We start from the raw sequence: 27,072 nt of genomic DNA, 5'->3' as shown, positions 1-27,072 counted from the left end.
GTTCGAAAACAAAAATTCAAAAAGTTACGGCATTTCTTTATTCTTATTTTTTCCTTATTTATTTTAAGCTCTGAAGCATTACTGGGTTGCCTTTAAAAATCCTTTAAAAACCTCTAAAAACAATGAAATTATTTGTCACTTTTGGACTTGCTTTGACCTTTCCCTTTTAATTGGTGCTAGACCTAAAATTTTCTATCGGGGGAATCATTTTAACCCCAAATAAAACAAGAGGATCCAAGTTTTCGTTTAATGGCTGTCACTAGAAAACTTCTCGTATATTTTATAATCTCGGCCTTAAAGCCACTGGTAGCCGTGTGTATAGCTCGTTGTTTTCAAGCAAATGATTGGCCTAGGCAAAAACTATCACCACTGGGAGATTGAGGAGGATCTTCTCTTCAAATCGCGATAACTTCGCCAAATTTGAACTGATTTTCGATTTTCCTGCGGTTTTGGAAAGAAAACTTCATTGGGTCTTACTGAAAATAAATAAGAAAATTCAAAAGGGGGATGGTTCACCGCGGGGAGGGGTCAACTGCGAATTTTCGGAACTTTGGACGCTTGTATTTCAGAAGGAGTTCTATATAAAATTTTACATTCTTCGGTGAACATTTCCAACAGGGAAACCCATATTACGCATTAGTTAGTAGAGAATTTCACCGCATGATGACGAGCTAGCTAGCTAAAGCTAAGTTGCTCATTTAAAGGCCACATGTTTGCTTTGTTCAACATTCAACAGTTCTACAACTAGGCGGTGCTATTGAGCTACCAATATTTCAAACTCACATATCTCACGATGTAGAACAGCTAGAAAGTCGGCGTCTTCGGCACACTTGTTTGTAAGATTTAGGACTATGTGCTGCCTGCTTTATTAGTTCGGAATTCTATAAGTAGAAGGTGCTAGTGAGCATTAAAAATTTAAAATTTCAAGATTGGCTAATGTAGTTTTGATGGAAGACTGTTGTTTTCGGTAATATTGTGCGTTATGTCAACGTATGTTAAACATTTTACCGCTAGGAGGTGCTAGTAAGCCTCAAAAACTTTCAACTCATACCTCACGATGCAAAAAAAATTACCCAATGTTTTCAGCAAAATTGTTTGTTAAATTCAGGATTATTTGTTATTACGATGTTCTGTCACATAGTCCTGAACCTACCAAGGTAATGGTGCTAGTGAGCTTTGAAAATTTAAAATGTGTATATCTGCTGATGCGGTACATATCTGACAAGCTCGATTTTTTTCAACTGAGGAGAACTAGTGAGCTGCAAACCTTCACACATAAGGTGATAACTTAGTTGTAGGTATTATCGACAAAAATGTTCGTTGCTTCTAAGTTGAGATCCATTGATTTTTATGTTTCCGATTTTAGAAACCTTCGGTATTTGTTTGCTTAACCATATTTTTGAAATACCATATTATGGAGCAACTACATATGATCTTGATTTAATTCGATAACAAGCAAGCAACTGAACAAGCATTTTATAGCCGTCCAACAAATGAACAACATTGCCAAAGACACTAGTTTTCTAACAGAACTCAAACTTGAGATTAATAAATTGAAATGTTTGATGCTCACCAGCGCATTCTAGTGGCAGTTTCTGAGCTAAGCAAACATGAGCAACTTTGCTGAAGTAATAATTCTTCCAAATACTCAGTATCCTGAGACATAGAACATCATAACACATATATGACCTTTACATAGTAACATTTTCTAAGCTAGCGCCATTATGCGGTGGAATAGAACTCCTTCTGAGATATAAGCGTCCAATGTTTGAAAAAATCACTGTTTTTGGACCTATTTTCACAATGACTCCTCCCCGCGATGAACTAGCCCCCTTTTGAATTTCCTTATATTTTTCAGTAAAATACAATTAAATTCGATTTCCGAAATCCATTTGTTTTTCGCAAAGTAACAACGATTTGAATTTGAGGTCAAGACCCCGAAACACAGACAACGTACTATTTTCATGAATTTACTCTAAAAAATATTAATCAAGATAATTGAAAACAAAAAAAATGCTTGCGAAAACAAAAAAAAACTCGCCGAGACTCACCAACTTACGAAAAAAAAAAATAACAAATAGGTTCACTAACAAAACAAATTACAGCCCTGTCTCTGGGGTCATATTGACCCCAAACACAAATAAAGGGTTAAGAATAGATTGATAGCGATTGATAGGTAGTTGTCCTCCAAAAAGTTCATGTAGTTTATAACAAGCCCGTAAGACAAGACAATATTGAACGTATATCGGTTTGTCTACGATTCATTTTATGCAAATCCGAAAGGACGTTTTGATTGATGTCGCATACTTAAAGTGAAAGACAAAAAAATATGTCTTCTAAAGCCTATTGCGAAAAAAGTCACTGTACTCTTAGAAAATAAATAACTTTCGGCACAATAAGTTGTGGCATTTTTTACTGCAAACAGCTTTGCTGAAGACATGAATGTTCTATATTTAACTCAAATCGAGATAAAGCGCTTTGTTTAAAAATTGAACACTTTTTTTTAGCAAAACATGAATATATTTTAGATTTAAGGCCATAAATTGTTCTAAAAAGTTGTTTGTAACGATATATCTGGAATTCTAAGGATAATATTACAGAAAGTTTGAAAATAGTGGTAAATTTGCCCCCAGTTTTGGGCATTTGAGCAACGCTTTTGTTCAATATAGACTTCCAGGTTTATTCAGTATCTTATTTGATATGAAGCAAATGTTATGTTCCATGTTGATCATTCGATCTTCTTTATATTCCTCGAGAAATCATAAAGAGTAGTTTTTTTTTTGTGTTTTCTTATATTCGACTACCAATTCTAATATATTTCGAATGTTATGAAATAAATATTTGGATTTGTCTTAATGTATTCAGGTCTGTGATAAATGTTTATTTTTCTGCATTTTCTTCTTTAATATTTCTTGACTGTAACGGTAGAAATTTTGTAAACTTCAACATTGCGAGAAAATAATACAAAGCAGATGGTTTTTGATTAAACCGGTCTCCGTATGCAATTGCTGTGCAGTTTTGCTACTATTTCTTGGAAAAAAATTTCACTTATAAACATTTTATCGAATTCATACACACTTCATGCTTTTTTCAATTTCTACACATTTCTAAATAGAAAAGGATCAAATCATACATCTGAAGTTAACCTACTTTTTTGAGATTTATAACAAAACTGTAAGCTTTTGTATTAAATCTCAAACAGTAGGTTTAGTCTATTAACAGCCAATATATCATAGTTAATGTTGTTCTTTATCTATAAAATACTCTATTGACATTTAATCCAGATTTAATCTATATTGTAAAATATTGTTTAAATATTTCTTTTTGTTTTATTTTAAATTTCGTTAGAACATTAGTTTTGAATGTTTCAGTTAAACATTAGCAGCTATTCACTAGAGAATATTGTGATTCAAACAGATACATACGATACTGGTGTATAAACGGCAAAGTTTTGATAAATGGAAAAATCGAAAATACACTAAGTTTTTTACCGTGCAAAAAATACCGGGGTAATTCCGGTCCTCATAGCTTTTGTATCACAGAATACTAAGGAAAACTCAAATATGCTCAAAGTTTAATCTGAACTTCGGGTCGCTACATAAAATGAACATCATCCTGAATTTGAGAACAATATTCCTAGTATGAGATCTTGTGTTTTCTGAAAACTGAATCCTACATTCCAAAAACTTTGGAGCATGAATATATAACCAGATTAACACTATTCATATGTTAATTGTAATGAAAATCACTCATAGATTGTGTTACTCAGTAAGCATGTTTTTTTTTTTTCAACAAAATTTGTTTAAGTCTTTACTGATTATAAGTTAATATAACAAAAATTATAAAAAAAAATCTCTTCATTAAATAAAATTATAACCCACTATGTTTCAAACTAAACATAAATAAAGCTCTTTGTGATATTTCTCATATCTAAATTATAAGAAATTTAATTGTTTTAGCTCGATGTCAAATTGCTTTCAGACTACTCTTAACAAACTGTGATATAATTGTGTTCTTAATTACAGCCAGCTTTCCATTGCTCGATATTCTGTATCTCGATATCGAGTAAGCGAACCACCCAAGTAACCAAATAGCACTTTAATTTGCCCTGCGTACCAATATATTTCTATAATACAACTGATATGCACAGTTGTATGCGATTTAAATTCCATTCGATTGAAAAAATAACGATTTTGTCGTTGACACTTCAGTTCATTTTGATGCTCCAAATATGTGCATGAAAATAAACTGAAATTACAACATATTTTTAGCTGTGTGCCAAAAAGGCGAATTAACGGGCTACTGGTTACTTGGGCATAGTGAAAGTTGGTTTTCATGACCACCTTGATGGTCCCTTGGATCGCATTTTCATTGGTTTTGTGTTCCGTGACTCGGTAGCTTCCTAACTATATGGTCCCTTCAACATCGAGTTATCAAGAGTTGACTGTTAAACAAATTTGAAATTGACTTTGTCATTATAGCTGATTTTGATTTAATTGTGTTACAGTTTTTTTGACCTACTCAGATTTTTTTCTAGAATAAAAGGAAATTTGGAGGTGTAAACATTTTTGATATAATTGTGATACAATTTTATTGTAAACCGCTGGTCAAGCAAGTCCAGTAAAAGCCGTGTTTATTCAAAAATAAAATTACCTTAAAATGTATTTACTATAAGTTTTTTTAAAAGTTTTGTAGACAATGTTGTCGAAAAACTTATACTGGACAAATGCCCAATAATGATCAAAGAAGAAAAAATGAATTATAAAAAAATAGCTGGCTTGAAAAAAAAATCTCCACAAAACGTCGAAATATAAAAATTGTTATCAGAAAATGCTCTTTTTCATAAATCGATCGGGTGAAACGCTTAAAATTATTTGAGAAAATTAATTTTTCTACAAAAATGCTGAAAATAAGCATATTTTTCATTCTAGGGTTATATACCATGACTTTTTCGAACAATGATTTTTTTGGTACGCCCTGAGTAGTGTTTGATCCTTTGACCCTATCGCTTGCTCTTGCGGGGGCGGATGATGGGATCAGGTCAAACCTGTCGCGCGTCGCTGCCTATTGAAGTGGAATAGTGCAGTGTGTGGGTGGATGACGAACACCTGTTCGTCGTATAATGCGGTTATCGAATTATATTGCGAATTCGGTTAGTTGTTAATATATCATGGATCGCATTACCAACCAAAGGTGATTCCCAGATCTTTACCTTATCCTACTAATCCAATGTCATCCTCCCCATGACAACTATGGAGATGCAGAAGATTCTTCGGTATCTAGTTACAATGGTTGTCTAACTAACTAACATCCTAACTTCCTTTCCCCAGATGATCGTAACGACGTGGCTGGCAAAGTTATTGACTTTTAAATTTTGAGCTCTCGATTAGTGCACATTAAGAATGGTAAGCTAATCCCATGCCTTATTCATCAAATCTTAGTGCAACTTTGATTGCTCTGGTCAACCACGGAGTAGCAGCTACGAATTCATCTATGCTCATGCTCATGCTCAAGTTCATTGATTTTTTCTTGTACACCCTTATATCGCATACCCTTACCTTACATGCATGCGGGCGATGTTGCTGCTGGCGCGGTCGTCGTCGTCGCCGAGCGAGCATATGATTTTGTGCATCTCTTTTCCCTCGTTTCCTTTGAATCGCATCTGCCTGTCAACCGACCACCCACCCTCCCCCTTCTGTTCGCTCACAGCATCGAACAGCATAGAATCTTATTCCACTTTTTCGCTTATTCTCGTTTGTGTCGTCTCCCGGTAAGGACGTGTGTACTTTTCCCGCTGTGCCGTCTTCTGTCTGAGGTTCGCGTGCTGTTCGACGTCCTGGTGTTCTGTGTTCGCGTTTGCTAACAAGTGACCCACGTTTTTAGTCGGATAAATAGGTGAAGGGTGCAATTGTGGCAACAAGTGCTCTTACAAGTGTGATCGATTCCAGCATGAGGAGGATTTCAGTGAGGCAAAAGTGGAATTCAAAAAAGTGCACTACACTAGAATCAAACTGCTGACGGATCAATCGTGACCTCTGCGCCTAATTGAGATCGAAGTTATTAAATTGAACCTAATTGACCAATCAGGCAGTGCCAAACAGAGAGACGCAGTGTCGGTTGTCTCTGAGATAAATTTGTGATACAGATAGCGTTTTTTGCGGCAAGGAAAAACGGTGAAGGGTTAAGTGAGCAGAATGGCAGAGGAAAGTCTTCATGTTCCGGATTCCAATATCGACTTCCATATCGTGCAACTGTTTGAGCGGTTGGAGAATCTTCGCCGGGAACCGGGCGGTGCTAAGCTGTCCAGTTCTATTCAAGGCCGGTCAACTAGTATGCATAATGAACTACGAAGTCTGGAGTTTTGGAGGTAATTGTACTTGACATTTTTAATGGATGTTGTTTATAATCCATAATACACTCCGGTGAAAATGTGAAATCATGAGAAAATAAAACATGTTTTAAATATTATTTCAAAAAATATTCCAGTTTCATGTTTAAATTTGGCAAACAAAATTTCAAAAAAGTATCTACGAAGTAAATTGTTCGAATGAGTCATGGAGAGTTTCAATCAGACATGTAATCACAGAGGAATGGACAACAAATTTTTGCAAGCTTTTTGGGGGGGGGGGGGGTGACCCCAAACTTTTTCACGGGAGTGTATGTAACAGATGCTTAAAACGGAAATCGAATCGATGCGTCTGTCGAGTGACTTTGACAAAAAAAACAGCCGAGTTTGTTCTAGATAAGATTTGTTTGCTCGAATAAACCACATCGAGGTCAAACGCAAATATATTCCTCCCTTCTATAGGTTCTTCACAGTTCACCATTAAGGAATGGGTTCTTGGTAGTTTCATATGTGCACAAACACACGATAGCACTGGCTGGAGTCTAGTGGCGCGAAATAATATACTATACTGAATACTTGGAAATCATAATGTCAACATTAGGCGACGCAAATAACCGAGCGTCAAACATTCAACCGAAAGGACGGAATGTCACGTGATTCGCAAATGCAAATGAAACGAGAGCGCGCTTTCACATATCAACAGATATTTGATGGTTTGTCTTCTATATCAATTTCAACGTCAGAGGTTTCCAACGTGAACGACAGTGGGCCCTCTGCTGGGAATCGTAGATGAATTTGGGCAGTGTTTTGTGCCAGCAAAAATCGATTCCTTTGCTCATCACTCACGTTGTGTATACATTAAATTACATTCGAATATTTGTAATAAAAAACTTGGCATTGACGTCCACACTGGCACAGAGCCTGCTTCTCAGCTTAGTGTTCTTATGAGCACTTCCCACTGTTATTAACTGAAAGCTTTCTTTGCCAAAGTTGCTATTTTCACGTTCGTATATCGTGTGGCAGGTACGACGATACTCTATGCCCAGGGAAGTCAAGGAAATTTCCATTACGAAAAGATCCTGGACCGACCGGGAATAGAACCCAGACACCTTCAGCATGGCTTTGCTTTGTAGCCGCGGACTCTACCCACTCGGCTAAGGAAGGCCCCATAAATAAAAATCCAATAAAAAATCTAAATTAACGTTACTTAAATGACATAGTTTCAAGTACGTTTTCATCATCTTTACCTTTATATCATTTTTTTATGTACAATTTTATAATAGTTATTCCAAACATGGCTGATATACAAAACAGTGGAGATTTCAAAGATTAGATTCATTCTTTCCAAAGCTATTTCAAGTGTCCTTGTGGTATTTTAAGAATCTCAAAGACATAGCGCTCTTAACACTTCAGTCACACTGTTGTATTTTGTACAATACCGTTAAAATAACTTCGCTTTTCGTTCACAATAGCAGCGCGGTGGTTCTGACGCGCGACGACTGGAGCTGTGGAGAGCTATATAATGACATGTACTAGTAACATATCAACAGTGTTTAGTTAATTTATTTATTTTATTTACTTAATATTATTCATTTTTGTATTTCATTTGCGTTAAAACTGATTTTCGTTATAAAAGTTTAATTCTTTTTGTTTTGGTCAACTTATGGTTCACATCTCAAAATTATAATCAACTGCCAACAACAAGAACATATTTTGGCATACCTGACAACACTGCAATTTATGACTCGGGCTCTAGTTTTTTTTAGTGAATTTAAACTTAAGAATGGCATTTTTGACATTATTTCACGTGTTCGAAACCCCCTTTGACATCGTCACTCAGATTTGTGTTAAATATCGACTCTACATAATATAACATTTGTCAAACATAAGTTTGCGGTTCAAACAGGACTGTTTTTAATTCCTCTTCTAGCAGCATCCTTTTTAACACCAAAAATATATTCACATCGCGATAACTTTTTTTTATTTTTCAATATTTTCGCACTATGTTTTGACAAGTTCTCAAAAAACTCTTCTACTTGTAAAATCTGTGTCGATGTTAATCATAGGTCGTCCGATCAGCATAAAATGTGCATGGGTGGAAATTTGGCCCAAATTTGGTCGAAACGCGTGACAGGTAATTCCACGTACTGCGAATACTGAGCGATGAATGACCCTTAGCCTTTGTATTAAATTGGAAAATTCAGGACCTGAAATATACCAGGAACACGTAGAAACATGTTCTATGTTTGCTAGTGCTATTTTTGTTTTTCCAGTCGTTAAGGAACAGAACAACTTATTTTTTTTTATCCGGCGTTTTGGTCCTTATTGGAATGAGTCTGTTATTATGATTCTTATTGAAACTTTTTTTTTAAACCAAAAAAAATACCAAACAGTTTGTTTGTCGTTATTGTATAAAACTGAACGTTTAAGCGTCATCTGCGGCTAGCTATAATAAAAAAAAGTTTTAAATGGGTCTATGGTAAGGTTTAGGCGTCTTACTCACTTTTTCCTGTGTTTCTAACTTTCGAAAAAAAAAAACAAATGAAAAAATCTAGCGCAAACTTCAATATGACTATTAAGATCGTCTATCCTATCTGTGTTGTGTACACGATAAATAGGGTGCCGCTTAATTATTGAAAGTTCTCAAAACCCAAAATTCGTGTGCTCTTCTGAATTCAAATCACATAAAATGGGAAACCTTAAATTTTGAGCCTAAAATATTAAGATTTAGAGGTGGCACAAGCGATTTGAAGGTGAATTTTGAAGTTACGAAATAGGAAGTCGTCATAACTTTGTTGTTTTCTAATTGAAACTCTTAGCATCATTCTCTTCAAAATTACATTTTTGAAATGTATGTAGAATACCAAATTTGTCTATAATGAAAATTAGTCTCAGTTAAAAGTAGATTGCTCTAAATTTTTCCTCTTCTAAGAAAAAAAAATTCTTTGATTGACCATAACTTCGTGAATTCGCATCCGATTCCAGATCTCATTTAGTAATTTTCATAATGCATCAACAAATTTGATCAGTTATTTCACTTAGTTATTTAACAGAAACTACATGAAACATTATTTTTTACGAAAAAAAAATCAAATTACTTCGAGCTGCTGATTGTTTTAGCCAGAAGTCACATGTTTACTGTTTAACTGAAGTTCATAAAGCATCTTGTTTTGATTACGAGTTGTATAATGCATATATATTTCAAAACTATGTGTGTTTTAAAATGTATGTAAAATTGCTTCTAAGACCTTTTCGATGGTTTAACGAATAAGAAAACTCAGGTGCAGCTTAAATATTAACTTTTAAGTGACAAAAATTTTAAAAATATAATCTTTTTGTTGACAATGTTTTTGGGCAGTTTTTTGCTAAATAACTAAGTCAAAACTTGTTTTTAAATAATTTGCTGTATTCACAGTTATAAACTACTAAATTTAAACTAAACTAAACAAAATAAACTAAAAAAATCAGTAATAAACTACTTAATGTGAAAAGATTTGAAATCGGTTAAGAATTCATGAGGTTATGGTCGAACAAATATGATTCTTTAGAAAAAAAAAATAGGAAAAATTTGGAGAAAACTTCTTCTAACTAAGACAACTATTCGTTTTTGTACTCGTATTTGCTAAAAATGAGTTAGTATTCGTATTTTCTAAAAACGAATACTAGTCTTAGTTAGAAATAGTTTTCTCCAAATTTTTCCTACTTTTACTAAAAAAAATCACATCTGTTTTGAATACTTAAACGATTTACAAACTTTCCATTAATTTTATTTTGAAGAGAGTGATACTAAGAGCTTCGAAATTGGTTGGGAAATAACAAAGTTATGAAGACTTCGCTGAAGGTGCTATTTTATAACTTGAAAATTCACCTTCAAGTCGCTTGCGCCACCTCTAAATCTTAATATTTTTGGCTAAAAATTTGACGTTTTCCATTTCATGTGGTTCGAATTTAGAAGAGCACACGAATTTTTGGTTCTGAGTTTGGTTCGAAAAATAAGCCGCACCCTAATGGTTAATCTGTTGTGAGTATTGATTCGCTACTGTATTGTTTACATTGTTTTCTGTTTGTTCTCCTCGCTCTGTTTCTGTTGGTGGGTAAGAGAGCAGCGTAACACAATAACGACAAAACAACAAAGTTTTGTTGTCAGATTGCAGATTTTCTTTTATTTTAAATAATAAGCATAATTACAGACTCCTTGAAAAAGGTCAAAAATAACCGAAACGTCGGAAAAGAAAAAATATAGGTGAATTTGATCCTCAAAGACTGAAAAGCTAACATCATAAGCAAAAATACATAGGAAACCTGACAAAAAATCAAGATTTTTGAAATTTGAGAACTGTTTTTTACCGACGATACTCTGAATGCAGATTTTTTTTTATATTTATATAATTTCGATAAAAAAAACAAAAACTGAAAATTTTCAAAATTTTAATTATGTTTCCATATATTTGAATGGATTGAATGTGTTGTTCAAATATCCATTTCACTAAATATATCAAACAAAGTTTGGAAAATATATGAAATGAGTGTGCTCTAGAAACAAGATAAACGAAACAATTCTTTGGTGTTAATATAGTCTTCAAAATATCTGATTTTAAGCATTTCAACAATAATTTTAGATTAAGTATGACGCAGATAAATTTAACAATTGATGTTTACTTCACTTATGATAGGATACAGGTTAGAGTATGGTATAGCATTTAATACAAATAACGTTTAATTTTCTCTCCAAGGGACGATAACCAAACAGTTTTTACACTGTTTTTTATAGATAAATTCAAAACTAGATTTTTGATAACAATAATATGTACCGTGATGAATCAATACCCGGACGCATAAGACGACAGGAGTTTTCAAACTCTTGTTTAAGTATGTTTTGTTAGAATTTTCTTGAAAATTTATTGTTCAACACATTTTTAAAAACCAGAACCTCATGAAAGTGATAAAATTTCCAGTATTAAACATGATTTTCACAAGAAAATTGATGAAATATTGGTGCTCACCTTGTCCTTAAATCCGGACACTGGATGCATAAGATGTTTTTAAATCCGGACACTGTTGGATCGAAATCCGGACATCTGTGTTAAAGCTTGAAATATTTGTATATTGCTTATGAAAATCATTTCAAACTCACTTAAATATCACTCTACAATCAAATCGATGTACGTATTCCCCTCACGGTGTTGCAAATAATAGCAAGTAAGTGAGAATAATGTTTTGGTTACCTGAACTGGATCATGTATAGCTCGAACTGAACAATATGTGGCTTGAGTGTCAATAAAGACACGGACACCGTCTTCAGCCATTTAGCTGCACAGACTGTAACTTAACACTAGACAACGGACAAGCATGCTCCAGTGGTACAGCCGGGAAACATTCCTGACGAAAAGTTTCGACGGCTGATGCGGGAATCGAACCCACACCCCATGACACGAAGCGATTGCTGCCTGGCGACACTAACCACTCGGCCACGAAGCCCACAATATGCGAAAGACATATGCGATATATCTTGCATTAAATCAAATCCTGATTACTCACACCGCTTTTCATGAATTATTTTTCAAATCTTCTCTTATATTTCCATTAAAAAAATCACTTTCACTTGTTAAAATAACGCCTTCCAAATCATGTCCGGATTTGGAAACACTGAATCGTAATCCCGGACAGTCTATTTACACACCATAAAACACAAATTGCCATAATACTCTTCAACAGTGAGGCTATCAAACATTCAAAAGAGCTTTCTATAAATCATTATGTTCACAACACTGCATACAAAATGTTTCACAAACTTTTTCTTCAACAAAACGTTGTTGTCATTTGGCTTGTGCGTCCATAAATTTTGAATTTGGCTTTATATAGACCGCGACGAAATGACGTACAACAGGAACAACTAGTTTATTATTATTTTTATCAATTATTTGGCAATGGTAACTAGATTTAAAATAAAAGTACAATGATCTACAATATTAAAAGTAAAGAATATGAGTAATATCCAAATATATAAGTGTTGAAATCTAGCTTTAATTTATTAATATTGTTAGAGTGTCCGGATATTGGTACCGTCCGGATTTTGATTCATCACGGTATTTTCACAATTCTTTTGAAAATAGGAATAATTAAAAAAAAAATGAGTAACATTTTATTTTCGGTGTGAAAAACGGGAAAAACAGTGTAAAACAGTAATGTCTTCTGTAAAAGGTTGATTGAAAAAAGCATTCCATACACATAAAAATAAAAAAAATATAATATAGTTGATAACATGAAAATACTATTTTGCTAAAGGCTATTCAGAAACACAAATATGTTTTAATGATCATCGATGTAGATCCTCCTCTCCTTATTTGTTAGAAACATAAAGGTAGTTGAACTGGTGTCCGGCCAGTTGGCCGAATGCCGTTTTGTCGACGTCATTTGGCCGAATGCCATCTGGCCGAATGAGTCGTTTGGCCGAATTATGAACAAAAAAATAATCAAAATGCTGCAACGCTGATGTGTAGGATTTATAAGTGTGGTCCAATAGTTGATCAGCTTATTAGTTTGTTAATTTTTATGATGTGACGGTACGACAATTTTGTGCTTATATATGTGCTTCAAGAGAATGATTAAATCGACCGTTTATTTCAGGACGAAGTTGTAAACTCCACACATCCCGTCAAGACCCTAAGCTGAAGGTAGGTTTGTCTCTGGGTTATCAATGGTGTGTTTGTTTTGTAATGATGTAATAATTTCATCAGAAATTTTTCTTTAGAGTTATACCGGCCAAACGGCATTCGACCAAATGATTTTTTTCGGCCAAATGGCGTTCGGCCAAACAGCATTCGGTCAAATGACCCGCCTTTGAAACCTCGCAATTTTAAAGCTTTTATAAAACAAGTTACAGCTTCTATTTTCGCAAAACAATTTAGCAAGAGCATCAGAATATTTTGTTCGAATACATTAACTTGATAACCTAATTGTAGACAACTGGTAACTCATGCTGATTTTGATTCTGATCATGTCCCTGTTACATTCCAAATATCCCATGAAGCGATTCCCAATCCTATCAGCTCCACTTTCAATTATTTTTGAGCCAACTGGAACACTTGATATTGACAATGATCTCGAAACTTTAACTAGTTCCATTGTTGAAGCTAGAGGCATTTTAATACCAAAATGTGGTGTAAAATTCGAATCCGTGATTATAGACGATGATCTCAAACTCTTAATTCGTCTTAAAACGTAAGGAGAAGGCAATTTCAATACACTCGCGATCCTGCTATGAAAATAATATGGCAGGATCTGCAAAAAGAAATTTAAAAACAATTGTCACAATTAAGGAACCAAAATTTTGAGAATAAAATTTTTCAATTAAAACCTGGCTCTAAGCCCTTTTGGAAATTATCTAAAATTTTAACAAACCTCAGAAGCCAAGTAACGGCATTGAAAGAGGAAAACAAATTGTAACTAACTAATGCGAAAAAGTTCAAAAACTTGCTGTGCAGTTTGAAAGCGCGCACAATTTTAATTTAAGCATTCTCAACCAAGCGAACGTGTTCGAAAATTTCTGGAAGAATGATTTGTAAGAAGAAAGAACTATTATTCAAAAATCAAAAAAATATGAAAGCCCCTGGCAATGATGGAATTTTTAACATCCTCATCAAGAAACTTCCAGTCCAGTCATTCTTAGTTGATATATTTAACAAATGTTTTCAGTTGGCATATTTTCCTAACAAATGGAAAAATGACAAAGTTCCACCAACTTCAAAACCGGACAAAATCCTGCATAAGCTATTGTCCAATCAGCTTGCTTTTCTTTAAACTTTTTGAAAAGGTCATTTTGAGCAGAATGATGGTCCACATCAATGGAAATTCAATTTCTTCCAATAAACAACTCGGATTCCGACATGGACATTCGACCACTCATCAACTTCTACGTGTAACAAATTTGATACGTTCCAAGTAATCTGAAGGCTATTCTACTGATCTTGCTCTTCTAGACATAGAAAAAGCATTCGACAGTGTTTGACATGAAGGTTTGATCGTAAAATTAAAAAGCTTTTATTTTTCAACATACATTGTTAGAATATTTCAAAGTTATTTGTCAAACCGTACACTTCAGGTTAATTATCAGAACTCCAGGTATGAAAGACTTTCTGTAAGAGCTGGTGTTCCTCAAGGCAGCATTTTCGAACCAATATTATACTAAATGCTTACATCTGACCTACATTTGTAACCTCAAAAATCACATTGAGAGCATTCAAGTCAAATGCAACAAATGTAGAAAATGTCTGTATCCACTCATTAACAGAAAATCAGAACTTTGTCTTAAGAACAAGCTTTTCATCTTCAAACAAATTTGCAGGCCAACCATGTTGTATGCTGTATCAATATAGACTAGCCGTTGTAATACCAAGAAGGAAGCTCTGCAGAGGATTCAAAATAAAATTTTGGAAAAGATTTTGAGGCTCTCTCCATACTATAACACTAATGAGTTACATAGAATATATTATATTGAAACATTGGAACAAATTTCAATGTTATTAAATATATCAGGAATGGAAATCAGGTGCACCAGCTTGTTTTCAACAATATCCGATCAAAACTAACTTCACTATCTACAAATCCTATTCACTTATATGGGTCATAAATAGGCAACGATTTCTAACCGTTTTCCATTCCTACGTATGCACTACTAACGCAAATTAAATTTCATAAATTCTTACCATTTTACAGCCTTCCGTTCAATTCCACTTCCACTTACCACCGAACCACCTTTTCCATCCACAGATCGATAACCTCCGAGTGTTTGGCATCGTTCTTCTACGTGTTCATCGTGTGCGGCGCTGCGGCCGGTGCCGGCGTCGGAGCCAGCGTATCCTCGGTCCTGCTGGCAACTGCTCTCTCGTCCGGATTCGCCGTCACCGCGTTGACCCAGTGCTTCCTTCACGTGTCAGGTAAGATCGGATGGGATGTTGGTTAATCCTCTTGCGGTGCGGGCGTCGGTCGGTACCGACGCTATACTCGGGAATCTTTAGATGCGCTACCCGACTTGAGGCAATCTGGTGTTTGTTTGTGCTGAATTGGGTCTAAAGCTGTTGGGGATGGAAATTCCCGGGACACGGATCTAAAAGTATCTATTGAGTTTTATTGCCCTCTGCATCATAGCTGGAATCAACCGAAGCGATGCGATACGATGCCTGGAAAATTGCCTTCGAAAGGATTTCCCCGGCAGTAAATAATGGCGTTTTGCAATAAGCCGGTCGAAAATGATACATCCCAAAGGAAAGTTTTATGGAATTTACTGAATTATTTATGTCCGGTGGTGTGCAAACTGGGAACGGGACCAGGGAGGAATAATTATTCGGTCGGTACTAAGCATTTCGGTAAAATTTGTGTGCCTCGTTCTGGTGAAGTAATGCGTGTTTAATTGCTGGATTCTCCGGCCGCAGCCCGGAGAAATGACCGGTTAGCTACTACTGTAGTCCCAAGCGAACAAATTGAGCGTGAGATGCGTGGCGGAGAAGGTTGAGCGCGGAAAAAAGGGTGACCGGACAGCTGCGCAATTAATGGCTGGAATGAATTTACGATGCGTTTGGTCCATTAGGTTGCGGCACCAGGAAAGAATTGCAAGAGGCGACTTTCGTCAAAATTGGACCCAATTGCCGACCGGCGATCCGGGGCTTTTCGGGGGCCAGGGTTGTATTCTGGGAATGTTGGGGTTAGAGATCCAAACTTTTTTGTTTATCGTAATGATCGACTGGATGGGGCATGTGGAGGAGTTGCTATCATCATTCATAGGCGACTTTTTTCGTCATTTGAAACCAAAGTTTTTGAAACTTTGGAGCTTGGTGAATAGACTTTCATAGCTGCCTATTTGCCGTTTCATTGCATTGGGCAGCAAGTTAATTTGTTTCAAAATGACTTGCGGAAATTAACTCGCAATAAGTCAAAAATTGTTGTCGTTGGTGACTTTAATGCCTAACAACGGCAGAATTTTATTTGATGAGTGCTCTTCAGTATATTTCTCAATTCAATACCCTACATGTTTTTCCTCTTCTAGAAATCCATCTACGATTGACTTGGTCATAACCGACTCTAGTCACCTGTGTAGCCAACCGGTTACTCAAATTTCCCATCTACTTCAACAAATCATACCATCCTTCATCCCTGATCTTCATATTCCTCCCGTGTCAAGGAAAGCAATGGAACTGCATTATAATGCACCGAAAATATAAAACAATGACGAAAAACTTTCCCAAAATAAGGTCAACAACCTTTCTACACATTTCATCCACCTCACCCCGCCTCTTCTCCGTCTTCTGATGGACGAAGCATCGGCAGAACAACCGTGTAGTCCATAATTACATGCTCAGAAGTGCGCTCCCCTACTCGTGTAAGCTCACTGAACTTCCAAGTGCAGCACTTCATGCGATGCGGCGATGATGGGCGACTCTTTTTTCGACAAGAGAAATTGCCGACCGTTTCGGGACCGAGTCATTATCATAATAATCGCCAATGCTGAGCTGGGCACTCGTAATTTCACTTTTCGCGCTGCAGTCTCGGTGCATTGAACACTTTTTTTTTTGCGACGATCAAGGATTATGCACTATCGTCTCTGTGAGATGGTTCTGCGGTGTTAGCTCTAATCCTTTCCGAAACAGAAGACGGCTGCTGCGGAAAGATGAAAACTAAGCTAGAATCTACCCAGAAGGCGGAGATGGAAAGTTTCCCAAGCGGAGATAAATCTTCAATTTTCTTGTCTGTTTATACACGAGTTTTCTCGGCTTGGTTGCCACAATTTGTGGGATGCAATCTGCCTCGGCATGATGGTCGTAGTCAGAGAGAGACAGTTGCCCCCAATGTCTGATGGAAATAAATTGAAACGGGAATTGGTTTTGTGTTTGAATTTTTTAAGTATTGTCAACAACACTAATAATGGACTTGGAGGTTTTTTGGAGACCAGCAAATAATCAGCATTATGAAAAATTTCTTACTAGAAATCATTCAAAGGTTTAACCAAAAGTTTGCATTGGATGTTTTGTGAATCTGCAAAGAATTTGTTATGCAACTCAAAAGTTTTCTGTCAAGGATAATGCCAGAAGATTCACTAGTTGCAGTGTTGTGAAAAACTCAATTTTTCATAAACCACGCTTGAGATTTTTCATGCGTGAGTTGTTAATCACGCAACTCAGCAGTCAAAAAATCATGGATGAGTTGGCTCACCTTTTTGACTCATTGTCTCGTATTCCCACAGTTTACTCACACACGGCAATAATTTCTTGTTAGCCTGATAAAATTATAGTAATCCTTTCTAACGTAAACAACAATATTCGGGCTTCACGAGTTTTTGACGGGTTTTGCGACTGAATCATTTTTTACGGTTTGAATTGATTGAGTAATTTTGCATCCAAAGGAACTGCTTCGATATTTGTTTTTTATTATTCTTATTTTTTGGAAAATTTCCTTAAATACGTTTCCTAAAATTTGTATCAGGAAATTCTTCACAAAATGCATCCTAGGATTCTGGAAAAAAAATACCCTAAGCACTTCCAAGAGTGCTTAAAATTCCCATAGTTTTCCTACTGGAATTCTAATAGAATTATCGTCAAATTCGAAGGATTCCAAAGAAAATTGTCTCTCGATTTTTTCAAAAATGCGACCAGGATTTATGTCTGGAGTTTCAGCTTAGAGTCTTACAAAATTGCTTGGATTGATTATTTATCATCGTCGACATTTTGATCCGGTGAACCATCTTCAGGGCCTAAAAATTTATTGTCAAACTTATCCAGGATTCTGTCATTATCTATTTGAAATATTCCTCCCTTTTCAGGAAATCTCTAATAAAATTCAATCTGGGACTCTAAATAACCATGTTTTAATACTTTTTCTAGAAATACTTAAGGGGTTCCTCTAGTTTCTCTTTTGGAATTTTAACAGAATTAAGTAGATGGAAAAACCGAATTTAGTACTATTCCATTTAATACCACTAGAGTTTGTATCCTTTGACAGATACGCGTATTTCGACCTCAACTGTAAGGCCGTCTTCAGTGTCATGTACTAGACTCGACAGAATTGCCGTCAAAATTTTCGAAGGATATCTACTTTCTCCCAAATGTTGATTCCTCGAATGTCGTTTTCCCGAACGCCAGTTCCCCAAATGCCAGTTACCCGACAACCCGTTTCACTGAAAAGCCCATATCCCCGAAAAGTTTGTGGCGCTCATAATTGTCATAACTTCATACATTTCCGAGTAGCGAATGAACAGGCCATCTAATATGCACCCTTCTTTATTTCATTGGCGGTTCATTCACCGTCATCGGCGTCTTTGCCAGTATGTGTTCACTCGAGGTTCACGAAATATCTCCTTCTTTCAACAAATTATTGTTCTATCTAGTTCACCACCCTACCACTGAAGACTATTCCTGCACGTTTTTCAACTGCATCTTTTTTCGGGGAAACGGGTCATTTGGAGAAATTGCATTCGAGGAAATGGGGTATTCAGGGAAACATTAACATATTTGGAGAAAAGTAGCACAATCCTACAGAAATCGTCTCCTAATTAATTTAGGACTACAACCAAGAATTTTACTGAATGATCTTTTATAAAATGCCCTTGCCAGGAGTTCCTCAAGAAACTCCAATAGAGATTTTCAAAGCATTCCTTCTTGAATTCCGCCAAAAATTACACCAGGAAGTTTTCCATTTATTAACTTTCAGTAGTTTTGAAAATTATACTAAGTATTTCTCCAGGAATACTTTCTTTGTTTTTTTGTTTGTAGTTTTGGGATTATCCCCTGAATATATTCTAAATCTAGGAATTGTTCTTCGAGTACTTTTGAGGATCTCTTCAAAAATTCCTGTTTTCTATATTCTCGTCGACTTTAGACGGGTTATGTCTTCAGAGTTATTATTTGTAATTGAGTTAAGCACTTCTAAGAAAGAAGTTGAATGGGATGGCCTTTATATAAGTATAAATTTCGACTCAAACTTTTTTATTTGAGGAAATTTGTGGCAGCGTTTTTCTGAAAACCTTTGAAAATGTTGTTTTGAACAACTATGTCGAAGACACTTTTGATCTAACTCTTCATTTACCTAAGTTAATTGATTCTGAAAGTTTTATCTTATGGTTGACTCGAAAAGCAGTGCTTTTTGGTCTCACTTTTTTGTCTTCAGTTCTTGTTTCACATTATTCCAGAAAGTTGTTAATAAGAAGATGTAAATCGAGTTAAAATCCACAACTTTGTTGAAGGCAGCGCGCCGTTAACCATAAACTCTTATGAGAAAAAAAATGGAACCAACTCCATGAATTATGGGCATCTAAAGAGTTCATTTTTCACTTAAATTTGCTTAAAACTTTAAAATCACAAGAACTACAAACATGCAATGTTCAGCTAAATTGTACCACTACGTCCTCTACAACTCTTCTGAAGACCACATTCACGCAAAACTGAAAACAAAAAGGTAAGACAAGCTGTTCCAAATAACATTTTCTCAAACAAAAATGTTTGAGTCAAAATCAAATCCTAAATACGGACCACCATATTCAACTTTTTTCTAAGAAGACGCAAAACTCAATTACAAAGAACTTCTCTGAAGACATCATATGCCTAAAAACGACGAGAACTGAGAAAACACTTTTTCCTGCTAAAATTTCGATTCGGATCTTTGTGCAATGCTTCCTTTAGGTTTAACTTTCATTTATCTACGAATATCTCTAAAAAAATGTCTATGAAATCCATAAGAATTTTCTGGAAATATTACTTCTGGGATTCTATTCTAAAGAAATTTCTTAAAGTAACCTATTGAAATCCCAGCATTAGTTTCTGGATGAATTCTTTGAATAATACCTAAAGAAATCTCAGAAGGATCTCTTGAAAAAATAATATTGCCATTTCAGAGTAGTTTCTGAAGAAACGATTAGAGAAATTTTAATAAAATCTCTATGAATTTCGGTTTTATGAATTTCTTAGTTATCTTATATAAATAAAAATGGAGTGGTGTTTGTATGTCACGAAATAACTTGTTGAAAAAGTTTAGGGAAGTTATCGGAAAATTTGGTAAAACGGGGGAGTACTAATATGTCATTTTGTATAGGAGATACCATGACATTTTTCAACAGCCTAGTCATCAAGTCATCAAGATGGCAAGACAAAGTTTGCCGGGACCACTAGTAAGTTATAAATATGACCTTCAGTGAAATTTGCAAAAGTCCATTATTTTTAAACATAAAACATCATTTTCTTGAAAATTATATGTTTAAATATAATTTAATTATCAGTTTTAACGCCTGATATTACTGTTTTACTAATAATAAGTTAATGAAGCGTCTTATTATAACTACGAGTTTATGAGTAAATACATTTGTTTAACAAATACAATAATGTTATTGTATATTATTAAAATTAAAATTCATTGCTAGGAACTTTAAAAATGCTTCACAAATAAAAAAACAGCTTAAGCTCTAGTTCAACTGGCAAAAGTATGAAAAATATTACCTGTTTCGCTTAAAAATTCATACTCATAATTATGAATCGTGGTTTACGGTAACCAGCCGAGTGGAAGTTTAACAACTACCTAAAAGCTAAACATTACATATACTTTGCAATTGGATTAAATGGACAAATTGATGTGAAGTTTTGCGTAAAAGTTACACGTCTTCTCAGTGAGAATCGAACTCACGACTCCCTGATCCCTAGTTAGGGCGCGTTACCCCTACGCCATGAGAGGACTCATGGACGCAGAAGTTAACTTGAATTCGATTTCAGCTCAATAATCACGTGGTCCTTTTTCGAAAAGTGCACCTCTTTCGGAAGAATTAGATGCCCATCCAAACACAACGCTTTCTATATATATCCAATGCCTAGCCCGAGAGCGCATTATTTTTTATGTATTGAAATAGCACACCACACTAGCCAGCAACTGTGCTGGCTGAGGTTTCTATTGTCTGGGCTTCCGATGGGTTAGCCGTAAACCACGATTCATAATTAAAAACAAGTATTTATCGAGCAACGAAACTCATGTTCCGTAACCGGTCGTTTGAGAACGTCGTGACCCTTTGGAAGCCCACACAATAGAAACCTGAGCCAGCACAGTTGCTGGCTAGTGTGGTTAGCTGAGTGATATAGGTATAAATTCAAGTGAAAAAATCTGGCGGCCATTTTGGGTTTTGACGCCATTTTGAATTTAAGTAGTAGAATGAGTTTTTTACTTTGTTAGCACTTGTTGAATTTCGAGGCTACCGCATCGCTTAGCTATAAACCACCCTTTAGTTTTAGTATATATTAGCGATCAGTGACATAAAATTGGAATTCTAAAGATGGGTGCCGATGGCCTGGTTTCAGCTAGAATTGCTCATGTGAGAGAAAAAACATGATATATTTTATATGATAATTTAAGGTAAACTTATTGAGTTTCACTGAATTTTGATAAAATTGTGTCTTTCACTTGTTGTTTGTTTGAAAATGACATGTCAAAAATATATTTAGGACAAGAAAAGTTTTTGTTGGAAAAACTTTGTTTCCTTTAAGTGCCCAACTCGCGATTTATGGACGGTTAGTAGTAAACATACAACCGACTCTACAGTCCTTGGAATACTTTCTAGTACTTAAATAAACTCATTGGAGGATGCCTGAAGGAACTTGAAAGTTTTTTTTTCTGGAACAGTTCCTTTTGGAACTGTATGAATGCTTATACAATCCAACGTTCGTGTACAGCAAGGAACGTAGGATGATACCAGGCGTCTAACTGGATAAAGTTTTCGGTCTCTTGGATCGCCACCAATTAGAACTTCAGCATTTTTCTAATCTGGAATATCAGGGAAAATACCTTTCATAATTCAACGTTTCATATAAAGGCTGTTTATGATTATCGTTTTTGCGTAAAATTCGTGAAAGAAATTTTGTGGTCGCTTGGCTTCCCCTAATGAAAACCCTGGCTACGCCCTTGAGTACAGCTTTTACGGCGGAGCCCGATTTCGGTGTGATAGTTGATCTGGAAGAGATTAGGCTTAACTGTGGTGGCAGAGGGGAAGTTTTTAACACCAAGTTGATTGATATTTCGAAAGTACCTGGAAGACTTTAACTTTGAATGCGACATATTCACTTGCTCAAGGCGATGGGAAGAATTTCTTCAATCAAAAACTTTATCACATGTATTAAACACCGACTTCCGTCCGTTCTCTCTTGCAGGAGCCCACATCAATCCGGCCGTAACGATTTCCTTGGCCATTACCCGCATGATATCTCCTCTGCGAGCTATTCTGTACATGATAGCGCAGTGTGGAGGTTCGATAGCCGGTGCAGCTCTCCTGTATGGGTAAGTCCAAATCCAATATCATAATATTTTCCAACTTCCATCATCAAAGCGCCATAAAACCGAACGGCGAAATAACCCAGATAGTTGCGATCTTCCGGTGTCGGTAAGGAATGCACCTTAAAATCCGAGTTGATGAAAATTCATTCCCCGAGAAACCGATTGCCGAAAGGCAAGCGAAGAAACATTCACAACTGACACCAAGGAACTCGGCGCAGAAGAGGGCAGGTGATACACAAAACGCGGCGCTGACGGCTACGAAGACGTGTGCCTCGTTTTGCAATCGGGGTTTTCTTTTGTTTCTGTAGCTCCAGTGTTCTCCCATCAGGGATTCCGAAATTATAGGCATTCTTATGCGCGGAACCGATCTTTTGCGAGCGACGAAATTGGTCGGCTTAATTTTGGGCACACCAAATTGGCCAGCCGAACGCACCACACCACCAATGGCAATGACAGACGAGAACGAGATGGAGACTGCCCGCGATGTGGTCAGTTTGTGTTTGGCCATTGTCAGAAACAGGATACGACGATTTAATAAGAGGCATCTTTGCCTCGGGTCAGTGTGTTCGGACAGCGAGTCGAGACAGAACGGAAGAGCGTTTTGTGAGTCGAACGATCGTTGAATGCACTTGAAGAATGGTTCATTATTTCATGGAATCTTCGATTGCTGGTTTAGGAGAAGTTGATGTAATGGCACTCAATCAGTAATCAGCAATGGGATGTCAGATCGTGAGCTCGATTTTAGCGTTACTAATGTGCTAAATGAAGGACCTTAGGAAACTATAAGTTTCAGAAGAATATGTTCAAAAGCAATTTTATTTTGTAAAGAATCTTCTTCTTCTTCTTGGCATTACGTTCTCACTGGGATAGAGCCAGCTGCTCAGCTTAGTGTTCTTATGAGCGTTTACACAGTTATTAACTGAAAGCTTTCTTTGCAAAAGTTGCCATTTTCGTATATCGTGTGGCTGATACGATGATATTATATGCCCAGGAAAGTCAAGGCAATTTCCATTACGAAAAGATCCTGGTCCGACCGAGAATCGAACCCAAACATTGTAGCCGCGGACTCTATCTTTATCTCGGCTAAGGAAAATGTAGTTGGATTCTATGAAACAAATGGCAGATTTCGAGGCCATTTGAAATTTTGAGTTTTAATATTTCCCTCATTTATATCATCGACCTCAATCAATGTCTCCATAGTGTAATAAATATGGTGCTTCTCTTCTGTCTTGTACGACACACTAACTAGTTCTACACCACGTGTACACTTCTTCAAAACCACAACCGCACGTCAAATTCCCCCTCGATTAATTATGACTTATTTTCTCAGATAGTTGATCCATCCTACAACACTATCGGTCCTTCAGCTGGTGGTTTCGTTTCATTTTTTCTGACAACCGAACTCATTCTTTGAACACAACATCGTCACAAGTTGTTAAAATTACCGAAAGACGCGAGAAGTGATCCTTCATATCGTTCGGATCAATTCCAGTTAGACTTTTATGCGTGTCAAACCGCACTCTCTTATGAATGCTCATATAGCTCGTCGTTCGATCTTACAAGACCCGCGCCGAGGTCGAAATGTCGACCGGGACGTAGGGATTTCACATGTGGTGTGCCTCTTTATTGGTGATAATATCTCGTTCTGGGAATTTTTCTCATTTTCCCTGCGTCTTGGAGGCTGGTTTCGTTTTTCCCGCAGTTGTTTGAAGAAATTTGTTGGCGATGAGTTTGTCCCGACGTTGTTTGGAAAGCCGAACAATGACGTTGATTGGCACTAGCAGGCTATCAGCGGTTTTCCAAAGTATTCAGTTTCAAATTTACCACTGAAGACGGTAGGAACAAATTGTGGGAGCTAATTTCATTAGCGAGCGGCATATGAACCATTTGTTCTGGGTGCTTTATGAACTGGCTGATTGTGTTGTCTGAACTAGGGTGACCCATAGAGATCAAACTTTAAAATTTTTAAACTAGTAAGCCCCACCACCCTCACACCCCCGAAGTCTCTTCTCTATTGATTGGATAATTATTGAATCCATGATGAAAAAATACCTGTCGACAACAGCGCTACCTACGATCGAAAGAGTAATTGTTACTGTTTTTCCCATGTATATTTGTTCGATCCTTCATACAATTTTCAAGCTAGTTTCTTCTTCTTCTTAGCATTAAGCCCTCACTGAGACAGAGCCTGCTTCTCAGATTAGTAGTCTTATGAGCACTTCCACAGTTATTAACTGAGAGCTTTCTTTGCCAACGTTGCCATTTTCGCATATCGTGTGGCAGGTACGATTATACTCTATGCCCAGGAAAGTGAAGGAAATTTTCATCACAAAAAGATCCTGGACCGGCCGGTAATCGAACCCAGACACCTTCAACATGTCTTTACTTTGTAGCCGCGGACTCTAACCACATGGCTAAGGAAGGCCCCGCTCAAGCTTGTTTAGTCCCCTAAAAATGACGGCTCAAATTTTCGTACCAGCTTCTGGAGGTCCATATGAAAAAAATGGACCACCCTAGTCTGCACATATCCGCCCAAATCGACGACGGAGTTAAGTAAGTTCATTTTTTCATAATCACTCAGGACTGTTGTCACGCCTCACACACAGGGTATTAATTATTGCCGACGAAAGATTGTTTCCGAAGGGGTCCCAGATAAGCACCGAATAGGGGGAGCATATTTTTTTTTGAATTGCGAAGGGCAAACCAGTCAAGCATCGGTGCATTCGTTGAAAACAAGTGGTGCTACAACAGAACTGAGGTTTGCATTCCTCTGCAACCATGTAACACACAGTATTGGACAATACATTTGTCACATTTCGATTTTTCATACAAAATAGTCAACTTTGGAGGATTAGAACTGACCCATAATGACCCATAATAAGCACTTCAGACATGAATTTCAACATTCATTTTTCACGGTTTTTTTTTTCTCTCACGAGTTCAAAACAATATATTTTGACTAAAGTGATTTTTTACAAAATGTAGAAATAACTAGTAAGTTTGCAGAATACACTTTTGTGTAGGCCTTTTATATTTTAAGAAACATCGTTTACAATTTTTCGTAAAAAAGGCAAAGGTTTCAATTTTAGTTGTGTCTAACATATTGTGAAAATTATATTCGAATCGGTCCAAAAATAATTCCTGACTGAGATCTAACCTACCAAAGCTGATTATTGTGTAAGGAAAATCGAAAAAGTTGCAAATGTATTACTCAATACTGTACCTGGGACTTACACAAGCTACACGACTACAGTGTCCGGGAGAAGATGTCATTTTCACACGAGAGAATTTTTGGCCAACAAATTTACGGCCAATAAATTGCGGCGGTTGGCTAGTGGCTTAGAGCGGGAATAGCATTTTGGGTTTTCCTGTTTTTTGGTGTTGACATTCTAGGTCAAATGGTGGTCCAGTTATGCAATCAGTTCAAATAACTATTTGGCACACAGTAGGGATTTAGAACCAAACCTGTGGATAGAGTTTTAGAGTTTCAACTGGTACCTATCATGATGATTACAGAAAATGTTTAGAATGGCGACACTATCAGCATCGCTTTTTGCTTGCCTTTTCTGTAGAAATAGTCAGATATATAAAGAGGAGAGTGATTCACCACTCTTTCCAGTTCAGATAAACTGGGCTGTAAACGAATCAGTGTGAACTTTTATCCCACTGTGGCTATGTATGAGCGAAAAATGATATCATTTAACTTTGTAATTGGCATTTCGGAAAGGTCACACACTTTAGTAATTACAGCAAGTGGTGATATAGATTGACATCAATTGTTTCCAAAGTTAATTTCAAAACGAAGTTCGGACAATGTTCCGGAATCTTCATTATCTTAAACTTAAGCTTATGATTATTGATTGAAATCTATCATTGTTTCATAAACATATTTCATTTTCCATGTAACTTACGAAAAAATAGTTAGTAGTAAATTAAATATCACCAGATTCTTGTTAATAATATATTACAAATAATTCAATTTTTCGGACATTTTTTGAATATACTAATAAATTTCAAAAGTCGTTCAAAATTTACCGGTTTCGATACTTTTGCTTACTTTTTACCTTTCTGATTATTAAGCATAGCATAAAATCTTATGTAAAATAGACTAAACATAGCACAATATGACATCCATTGAGATAAGGATAGTTTTAAAATCAAACGGGCTCACTAGCTTTATATGGGCCATTCCAAAGTGTTTTGGAAAAAATGCAAACGTGTAATCGACCTTCACATTCACTTGAGGTGAGCTATTGATCGAAATAAGTATTATGGAGTCAAATCCTATGCTTGGTACTGTCGGGCATAATTTCTTAAGGCATCTAGACTTGCGTTGGGCGATTTTGAATCGATGTTTTCATTCCGATTAATTGATGTTTTGAATCGATGTTTGGAGCACTCAAAATCAGGTGAATCGATTCGCTTTATTCGAT

At 36.1% G+C, this 27,072-nt stretch overlaps 1 protein-coding gene across 1 annotated transcript in view; it reads left to right on the top strand.

The window, feature by feature from the left end:
* The first annotated feature begins 5,759 nt into the window (after window positions 1-5,759).
* The window catches only part of LOC5565350 (neurogenic protein big brain), a 72,927-nt gene continuing 51,614 nt past the window's right edge, over window positions 5,760-27,072 (top strand). The window contains exons 1-3 of the mRNA XM_001649697.2: window positions 5,760-6,367; window positions 15,116-15,282; window positions 22,516-22,642. Of these exons, the coding sequence (XP_001649747.1) occupies window positions 6,195-6,367; window positions 15,116-15,282; window positions 22,516-22,642 (467 nt within the window). The 5' untranslated portion in view covers window positions 5,760-6,194. The remainder of the gene's footprint in view (window positions 6,368-15,115; window positions 15,283-22,515; window positions 22,643-27,072) is intronic.

The sequence above is a fragment of the Aedes aegypti genome, chromosome 2 (genome assembly GCF_002204515.2).
Source record: "Aedes aegypti strain LVP_AGWG chromosome 2, AaegL5.0 Primary Assembly, whole genome shotgun sequence".
Taxonomy (NCBI): domain Eukaryota; kingdom Metazoa; phylum Arthropoda; class Insecta; order Diptera; family Culicidae; genus Aedes; species Aedes aegypti.
Note: the sequence above shows the minus strand (reverse complement) of the source record. Positions and strands in the feature narration are given on the sequence as shown.